Source organism: Poecilia latipinna, unplaced genomic scaffold, assembly GCF_001443285.1.
Source record: "Poecilia latipinna isolate Pla-1442-1.1 unplaced genomic scaffold, P_latipinna-1.0 Scaffold1118, whole genome shotgun sequence".
Lineage (NCBI taxonomy): Eukaryota > Metazoa > Chordata > Actinopteri > Cyprinodontiformes > Poeciliidae > Poecilia > Poecilia latipinna.
The window spans coordinates 64,359-74,001 of record NW_015113734.1 but is presented as its reverse complement, the minus strand read 5'-3'; the positions used below and the strand labels follow the sequence as shown (position 1 = coordinate 74,001).

Genomic DNA, 9,643 nt, shown 5'->3' with positions numbered 1-9,643 from the left:
AACTAAAAGTAACACAAAGGTCAGCAGAATGAGGTGAAACTCCTTTTTCTAACCTATCAAATGAAAGAATCAATCCTGAGTATAAGAATTAACACAATCATTTTCCAAGAACCTTTCACTATAAACTTGAGCAATTTTCAAATACTAAACAAAACATTTTCTTTCACATATTTTCGATGTGAAAATATCTGCTAGTTGATTCTGATAAACTAGCAGATATTACAATGTCACAATGAATTAGTCACTAACTAAAATTATTAATTCTAAAACTATGATTAGACCAGAGGTTCCCAAACTCTGGGGCGCGCCCCCTAGGGGCGATGAAAAAAAAACATGATCGCTGTATGCGCTGGGTTTTTACCTTAGAATGGCCAACTCTCTGTTATTCCTCTGTCAGTTTGATACAGTCGGGGCTTCCACACTCCCATATCTGTGTCCTCTGTTACTTTTATCAGCAGTTAAAACTGTTGAATCCGTTGTTAACATGTGGTAACCTGTTTTTCCGAGCCGATTTTAAACGCAACATGAGCGCTACGACGCTCGCGCTGGGTTTCCACCTGTGGGCATGAAGGAGACCTGCTGCTGCTGGGCGGAGCTACAGGTGTGTTAGAATCACGGCAGCAAACCAGCAAAACGCAAAGAACTTTTCACAGTTTTCCCCCCAAACTAACCGACTGTTGAGTGAAGCTGTTGGATGAATGTAAAGTTAGCTAAAGGATGACTTTAGCTAACTTTACCTAGTTAGCTAAAGGTAAAGTTAGCTAAAGAATGACTTTAGCTAACTTTACCTAGTTAGCTAAAGTTAGCTAAAGGATGACTTTAGCTAACTTTACCTAGTTAGCTAAAGGTAAAGTTAGCTAAAGTCATCCTTTAGCTAACTTTACCTAGTTAGCTAAAGGTAAAGTTAGCTAAAGGATGACTAGCTAATATTAATACAGAACCTTAAGCTTGTTAACAAGTAGCCTGTAGGCTACCGATGTCTATGTTCAGCTACATACATTCATTTTGCCCCCATAAGAAGTAGAAACCTCCCACACACACCTATTTGCAAACCATAGGGGGGCAGGAGAAAAAGTTAGGGAACCACTGGATTAGACTATTTTCAACAGAGCATGCTGTTAATAACTAAGAAAAATGTCTTATGATAGCGGTTTTAGATATTCTATGTTGTATTCAGTTTTTTTCACCAGTCTTCACCATCCCAGATGCTAGTTTGGAAAACTTTTATGTCCTTCTGTGAACAGAGCTAACTTCTCTCCTGCTCATCCAAGTGAAGCTGCCTTCTTGCAGATGCTAATTTTATGGCCTCTGATAACCAAACACTAAAAGCTCCCTTCAGATCTCTATCATTCCTCCTGTAAGTTGAGAACTTACCCATCAATAGTTTTAGATTAAATCATTAAGACAAACCTACTCTAAATTAAGAATTTTGTTCAAAATAACCATGCTCAATACACCTGTTTCACATGTTGTATGATTAACTGTATTAAACACTAAAAATATTCAATTTTCCTCAACAATTCTCAGACACTTTGACAATTTTTAGAAATTCTATTTATTTTGCCAAACTGATGGCTTGTTGTCAGTTGTGGTTCTGGAGCAGCTCAGAACCGTCCTTGTTGTCTCATGGGGACCTGTAGGTCTTGGACATGTTCGTCTCCAACAGCTGAACCAAATGTGTGGCTCGTCTAGAGGCTTCAGCTGAAGACGGCTTTTGTTTGTTTGATCCGGCTGTTGGAGCGCTGACATCTTCAGGGACAATCAATCAACTGAGACAGATGAACAGGTGTACCTGAGGTTGGTCATGTCCTCCATCAGGGATGGGATGTCCCTCAGCCTGTTGCTGCTGAGGACCAGCGTGTCCAATCTGGACATCCTGCTGATGTTCTCTGGCAGGATCTGCAGCTCATTCCTCTGCAGCCACAGCGTCTGCAGCATCTGCATCCTGAGGACAGACACGTCCCATTGGTCCACTGGTCCACATGGGGGCGGAGGGCAGGTGTGTGGATACCTGTGGATGTCGTCAGGCAGCTGCTGCAGGCGGTTGCCCCCCATGTCGAGCCACTGCAGCGCCGGCAGGGCAACGACACAATCTGGCAGGGAGACGAAGTCATTCATGGACAGATCCAGGTGCTGCAGCCGCACCAAGTTCCTCAGCTGGAGACCGACAGAGATGGGTCAACTGGACCGGACCCAGACTGGACTGGTACCTGGTCCGGGACCTGGAATGGTACCTGGTCTGGGAGCTCCTTCAGGTCCCGGTTCATGGCCAGCTCCAACCTCTCCAGACTCTCACAGCCACCGAGTTCTTCAGGAACGACTCGGATCCGGTTGTAGCTCAGCAGCAGCTCTCTGAGCCGGGTCAGCTTCCCTGAGACGAGAACCGGGTCACGACAGCTGTTCAGAGGCCGGGGCTGGATAGACCCAGAATGGGTCAACTGGGCCCAGTCGGTGCTCACCGATCTGCTGCGGAATCTCGGTGATGGCGTTCCGGGATAGGTCCAGAACCAAGAGATTCTGGAAGCTGCAGATGAATGGCGGAACCTTCAGCAGGCCGGTTCTGTGGATCTGCCACTCCTGGACCTGGACGAACCGAACCAGACACGCCGGCAGGTTCTGAGACAAACACATACGGGTCAACAGGACGTTCTGGACCAGCAAACTGGGACGGTCCCTGGGCGGTACCTTCCACTCCTCTTGTTCTATCCGGAGAACCAGCCGTCCATCTTCTGTCTGCAGCTTCTCCCTGAGGCGGGCCAGAACCGCCCGGTCCTCCCAGACCCGGACGCTCAGCCTGGCCCAGAACGGGTCGCAGCAGTTAGATCCTGGTTCTGAAGAACCTCTGATCTCAGTTTGGTTCTGAACACCATTCTCCTGGTCCGGCCCGATCTAGTTCTTATGCAGACGAGCTTATGAACTGGAACCAGTATGTGGAGCCATACTGGTCCCAGTTCAGGCAGATTCTGAACACAAACAGGACTCAGAGCTGAAGACTTCATAACTCTGTTACCATGACAACCACCTGACGTTGCTCGCTGGGTGTGAATGACCGGGATTAAACCAATGATAATATCAACCAATAGGAATGAGTGGGCGGGGTCTAACCTGCCTGTGGCCCCGCCCCTGGACGGTCTCCTCCTCTCCTCCTCCTCCTCTCTCCGTCTCTGGATCCGCGTCTCCCACAGAGCTTTGATGGAGCTCACCGAGCCACACGCCACCACGCCCACCATGATGTCACGGCGCGCAGGACGACCTCTGACCTCTGGACGTGTTCCTCAACCTCTGCTGAGGACGCAGGAGGACAGTATGTGACGTAACATCGATGTGCGCATGTGCATTACCATAAGGCAGGGGCGCGGTTAAGGGGTGAAAAGTGATGACGATTCTAGGGGCCCTGACCAGCAGGGGGCCCTCCACAATTTAATTACTTATATTTTGTTCATAGAAATAAAATAAAATAAAAATTGGGGTCCTGTCAAATACAAAATTAATCATATTGTATTTTCAAAGATTTTTTTTAGGAGTAAAAATTTAATGTTGCCCCTCCCAGACCAAAAAACACACATCCATTTTTGCCCTGAACCCCCCTATCTGCGTTAAATGGTTCGTTCCTGCTTGGAGCTTAACAGTGACTTATGGAGCTACAGTCAGTAGAAGCTGCAGCTGAATGCAGCGGCGACTGTGGCGGTTACTATGCTGCTAGGAAAAGTTATAAAATCAGGTTTTCAAAAACAAAAGGGAGAGGGAGAGAGAGAAAAAGGCAAGAGTGTAATTTATAACCCAGTTTTTCTCCAAGAGAGGTGAGTAGACTGTGTGAAATTATCAACCATTTAGCATAATTAGCTTAGCTACAAACTACTGTTTGCCTCCTTTTCACTAGCATTTAATGAATTAAGGAAAACAATTACCAACATATTCATATATTTAACTTGTTCCCTGTACCTTTTACCACTTACCAACAGACGAGTCAGTCAGCAGCAGCTCTAACCCACATCCCTCCTGACCCGTCCCCTCCTGAGTGAAATTAAAGCTGCAGTAACTTTTACATAAATATTTTTTTCACATATTTGTTAAAACTGTCATTATGTCCTGACAGTATGGTATGAGAGGTAATCTGTGAAAAATCTATTTCCTCTGCCTTCTCCCATGGTTCTCTAGAAACAACCAGTCAGTGGAAGGAGAGTTTTAGTGCTGTCAATCACAATCTCATGTGATGCTGCTCATTCTTCCTCCCCCTTGATTTGTGCTGTGCTGCAGCTAGCATAGCACAGAGCTGTGCAGATTCAAACTGTGAATGCTCAGTCTAGTTAGCATAGCTACCAATGACGGCAGACAAATGGTTTCTTGTAATAATTGTTTCTCCACCATTAGCACATTTAGCAGTGAGTGAATGAACAGAGCTAAGAGCGTCCTAGTGGTTCTGATTGGTTGTTTTGGTCAGAACGGTGCATTACTTTAACCAGTAATAGTAATTCAGGAAGGAGATGGAGGAGATTGATTGTTTTCACAGATTATCTGTCTCATAAACTGTCACGATATGATGACAGCTTTAACAAATATGGAGAAAAAAATTTTTTTAATTAAAGTTACATACTGCAGCTTGCATAAAATGCAACTACATAGCATTTTTTGAGAAGTCTGGATTGCTTTATGTGTATTTAGCATGTTGCTTTTGACTGTTGCTCATGGGGAGACATTTCAGTATCTAATAGAAAAAGTTTAAGCAGCCTACTTACATACTGCATGTGGACTGTTGGATGTTAAATTCATGAACTGTAAATATTGTGCTAGTATCAGTATTGGACCACAAGCCTTTAAAATTGTGACGCTTTTCATGGGTCAAATAGACTCAAAACATTGTAACAGCAGCTGTGCGGGGGGCCCAAACTATTTTTTTGTCAGAGGGCCCAAGATTCCTGGCGGCCATAAGGTATGCTGGATTTACAGGTATGGCAGATAGTCAGAACACCTGTTTGGGAGTTTAAACTCCCTTTTGGTGCTTAGGGTTATGTCGAGTTTAAATACTGTGATGAGTGAACCTGAAACGGAAAATCAGCAAGAATCTCTGAACGGGCTGAGCACAGATACAACTACGTTGATGCAGGGCTGGACCAAGGGATAAGCAAACTAAGCAGCTGCTTAGGGCCCCAAGGCCACTAAGGGCCTTAAGTTAGCAAAACAATGTCTCACAAAAGGACTTATCCTTCAGGGAGGGAGAAAAGAAGGAGGAATAATATAAAAAAGCCAAGATAAAGGTTTGTTTTAATGAGCCGTGGTGATGTAATGTGAAACTGAGTTTAAAATTTAAATGAGTTGATTCTTATGGTGGTTTTGTATATTTCTGAGGTAGTTTTGGCTTCAAAACGCCGAGTTTGATAAGGTTTGATAACAATAATTAAAACTTCTCACTGTCTGACATTGTCTAGCTAAATGTTTCTACGTCAGGCTACATGGATGAGCTGCTCTGTGCTGTAGTTGGGATTTGCTGTTTGCTGCTGATCAGAAGCATTTTGTGGCTAAAACAAACATTATTTTTCTAAGTTAAGTAAAACTTCTATTAAAATCATTTGAAGGCCCAGAATCAGTCCAGTACCGGTACCGGTCCAGATTCTCGAGGGAGAAAGACTCACCTGGTATAAATTACATGTTTAGCTGTTGGAGTTACACTTTAGATAAATGAATTTAATCACAGAATGACATGCATGTGTGTAGCGCTGCACCGACTGCAGTTTTCTGGCCGATCCCTGGTTACCGATCTTTAAAAAGCCTGAGCTGCTGATTTTGGTTTTGGCTGATATGAAGTTTTTTGTCTGAAATGTTGCTAAATGTAGCAAGAAAGTCGCTGAGTTTCCACAGTGGGTGAATATTGTTAACTGTAAAGGTTCAGACCTGTTGGTCTGCCAGTCAAACCTGTCACTGCAGAGCAGAAGAGGACAGAGGCTGAGTCATAACCTTTGCTGATGAAGATCAGCTTCACATGTAAGTATTGGCCGATTACGATTCCCCAAAATTAAGGAAATCGGCTCCCAGAAATCGACTGGTTGATAAACCAGTTGGCCAATAAATGTGTCGTATATTATACATGTATATAATGTAAACATCCAGAGATGCAATCAGCTTATAGCAGGTGTGTGAATGACCTGATGATCGGACTGCTGACTGCAGCCGGTCCACACGGTTAGCAGAACTAGAGGGCCCCAAAACCAGATTAGGCTGGGGCCCCATGGAGGCTGGGGCCCCATGGAGGCTGGGGCCGGTTTTCTGCACCGACGCCTCATTGGACTTCTACGTTGTCGCCGCCATTTTGAATGTGGCCGTAGAGCGATGGGAGCTCCATACTTCATGTGCTGCGTAGACTTGTTTCAATCGTTTTACAGTGAACACTGGACCCATTAGCATTTAATTTCACAGGTAAGAATGAGAGAAAATAATAACGTAATTTTATGAGCAGAATTTCTTGACTTTATAGCTATAATCTAATCTAGCTTCTACACAACCAAGAAATATTTCCCCCCTAAATAACTGGGCCAAAGGAACCACTCTGGTTATAATTTTGTTAGCTAACTTTCATACTCTGTAGTTTTTCTAATGAGAGTGAACTGGTGAGAAACTGCTGGTTCCATGTTGTAAAGATGCTGCAAGTCAATCCCCCAATATGTTAAAAATGTATGTTTTTTCAAAATGTGAAGGAATCAGGATGTAATTTTCTGTTACACTGTTAGATAATTAGTCTTTTGTCTTTGGCTTTAGCAACCAGGACGTCACTGGACTGCTCCCAGTTTGACCAGCAGCCTGTGTCCGGTGTTGGCAGTATAAATAAATCTGTATTTTAATGTACACCTTTTTTCTTTTTGTGTGTTTTTATGTTCATGAAAACACTCCAGTGCATCTTCATTAATGTCAATATAAAAAGGATTGATCAGAATCAGCTGTATAAAATATAAACAGTGTCTTTAAACAATTAATCACATCAAAAAGTTAAAAATGTTGTCTTTAGTACTTTCTTTAATTCCCAAATATATTGAGGTGTGACAGAATGTGTTAATGAGCATTACCTTAAAATACTTTGTACAACGATGCTTTATAAAGTTCAGTCCATTTACACTGAACAAACATATAAAGCCCCGAGTCAAATATAAGAGTTTTATGAACATTTGGGATACACAATATATAGAGAAACTCAAACTATATTTTCAGTAATTACTGATCTTCATATCGGCATTGATATCATTGTGGTTCGGCCGTTTGTAGCGGATTGACAGTCATGATCGGGGTCAGGATGAGGAGTCTGATTCTGACCCAGTCGGCTTCCCGTAGCGGTCACAGACAGTCTGATGCGTCTGTTGTTCAGACCGATCAGCTGTGTGTCGCTGGTCTGAGCCGATCCTCCGATGGACGATCTGGAGTCGGTCAGACGAGGATGAGGAGGATCTGCAGAAACCAGCTCTGAAACGGCCGGCGGTCCGATACCAGAGCTGCTGCTCTGCTGGACGTCCTGCATCCAACACGCCAACGGCTCCACAGAACATCTGAGGCTTTATGACTGGAGACATCATGTGACGTGTTGGGGCCTTTTATTGTCCAATTGTTTTCATCTACCCAGTGGACATGTCCCACAATGCACTGAGTAAATAACTCACTGAGTGATGCTCACTGACAGCAAGCTGAATTAAATGTTATACACAAACCAAGATAAATATTTCTTTGGTACAATAAAATGTCAGCAAATGCTCATTTACAGTTGTTACCTCCACATGGCAACAATATCTGACATGGGCCTTTATATTTTTGTTCAGTACACTTGTACTAGCTTACTGGCACATAGATCACATTCAATATGGCAGATGTTGTGACGTATAGCAGCAACGAGCCAGTCGCTCAATGAGGCGTCTACGTATTCATGTCTATGGGGCTGAGAACTAGGCTGCAGGATTCTCCCACTGCTCCCAGTCCAGTCCCAAATCAGAGATTTATTGAGCTACTGAGAATGACAGAGGAGACAGAAGCTCCTGTCTCAGTGAAGGGATGACCCTGTTGCTAGGGCTGACAGTGATTGGTTGCAAGGCGGAACCAATCCCTCCCAGCAATCAGCTGATCATTGAATCTGGATTCAGAAACTGAGTCTTGTTGATGAAACTAAAATTAAATATGTTTGATCGGCTCATTTGCTTCCTCATCATATAGACACGTTACTGACATTGCATCATGCTAGAAGTCACTGCTAATTGCTGCTGGCTAGTGTGAAGGAATTGAGTGGGGCGGAGCTGCGTCTTGAAGGCGGGGCTAGGTCCACCCAGGTGTTTAACAACTGGGAGGTTGAATCAACGCAACTCTTAAAAAGATGAAGGAAAGGTTTTACGTGATTCTGGCCCTTTAACAACCACAAACTGCTGGAAATGTGAGCAGCTAAGCTTCTGTGACCCAGTTTTAAACTGGACCTCCGGTACCAGGAGGCTGTTTTATCTGGATCTCTGAAGAACCAGAGACCGGTTGGCCAGTTCTGGAACCAGACTGTTAGTAAAATTCTGATTCTCACCTTGGAGCTCTGCCGCCGTCCTTCATGCTGCAACCCGACCTCCGATCTGTTGGCCAAGAATAGTGCGGGTCACGTGACCCGGCAGTCTGGTTCACGTGACCCGGCTGCCGTGTGACCCGAAAGGATCTGACTGCAGCTGCTTCCTGTAGGAATGTGTTCAAGACTGTGTCTGTGTAAGACTGGTGTCTCCTTGTTGTTGGACCAGAACCGTATTGGACCAGAACCAGACAGGAAGTGTTTTCAGCAGCTTTATTGAGATCTTCCCACTAAACATAGAAAAGGTTTACATGACTGTGACCGGAGCAGGACCCTGGAGCCGCCAGCAGGGCGGCGACACCGACCACCCCATCATCAGGAGACGCTCTGGTTCTGAACCGGCCCGGCTCCCGACCCGTTGAGCCAAACCAGGTCCGACTGCGGCCCTCCAGAGCCACCGGGCCAGACGTTGCAGCTGACCTTTGACCCGGGGCAGTGCCAAAGACACGCGGGACATGAAGGACCGACATGGGACGCCACCCGTAACCACGGTTACGCGGCGCCCAGTAGCTCCAGTGCTACAGGAGGAGGGGCGGAGCCTGAAAGGTCAGCTGGTCACAACCTGTGGTTGTGAGGAACCTGCCGGATGGTTCTGGATCTCCCGGCGTCTACTTGGTTGTCATGGTAACCGCCCCCCAGGGTCCTGCTCAAAGGCAACAAGGAAGCTACGGAGCGACAGGAAGGCCTCAGACACAAACAGGAAGTGAAGGCGTGGGATGGGCGGGGCCGTGGGCCCGAGGGGCCGGCCTCCCCGGGGCTCATGGTACAAGTGTCTATTTCAGGTCCAGAACCATGCTGGCCGGGTTCTCCAGGTACTCCCGCCACAGGTTGGAGAAGCGACACATGGTGGCGCCGTCGATGAGGCGGTGATCCGCCGACCAGCTCACCTTCATGATGTGGGCCGCCTTCACCTGACCGTCTGGGCCGAACCGCGGCAGAACCTGGAAGGAAACACCAGTTAATCCTAGAGAACCAATCAGAATCCCCCCTGGATGGATCCTCACTCTGATTGGCCGATCAGGAACACCTGGTCTCACCTGGCTGGTAGGATCAGATCATTCACCGTTTTAT

General features: G+C 45.7%; 2 protein-coding genes across 5 annotated transcripts in view; both read right to left on the bottom strand.

The window, feature by feature from the left end:
* Nucleotides 1–8,635, bottom strand: part of lrrc39 (leucine rich repeat containing 39) — a 14,295-nt gene extending 5,660 nt beyond the window's left edge. The window contains exons 1-7 of one of the 3 annotated variants that reach the window (XM_015052569.1): nucleotides 8,537–8,635; nucleotides 3,106–3,285; nucleotides 2,686–2,794; nucleotides 2,460–2,616; nucleotides 2,235–2,371; nucleotides 2,012–2,157; nucleotides 1,793–1,945 (exon numbers count right to left, since the gene is read on the bottom strand). In XM_015052569.1, the coding sequence (XP_014908055.1) occupies nucleotides 1,793–1,945; nucleotides 2,012–2,157; nucleotides 2,235–2,371; nucleotides 2,460–2,616; nucleotides 2,686–2,794; nucleotides 3,106–3,230 (827 nt within the window). In that variant the 5' untranslated portion in view covers nucleotides 3,231–3,285; nucleotides 8,537–8,635. The remainder of the gene's footprint in view (nucleotides 1–1,792; nucleotides 1,946–2,011; nucleotides 2,158–2,234; nucleotides 2,372–2,459; nucleotides 2,617–2,685; nucleotides 2,795–3,105; nucleotides 3,286–8,536) is intronic. The other 2 variants (XM_015052571.1, XM_015052570.1) reach the window with 2 other exon arrangements.
* Nucleotides 8,636–8,770: 135 nt separating this feature from the next.
* Nucleotides 8,771–9,643, bottom strand: part of dbt (dihydrolipoamide branched chain transacylase E2) — a 9,880-nt gene continuing 9,007 nt past the window's right edge. For both annotated transcript variants that reach the window (XM_015052558.1, XM_015052559.1), the window contains exon 11: nucleotides 8,771–9,513. In XM_015052558.1, coding sequence (XP_014908044.1) covers nucleotides 9,346–9,513 — 168 coding nt within the window. In that variant the 3' untranslated portion in view covers nucleotides 8,771–9,345. The remainder of the gene's footprint in view (nucleotides 9,514–9,643) is intronic.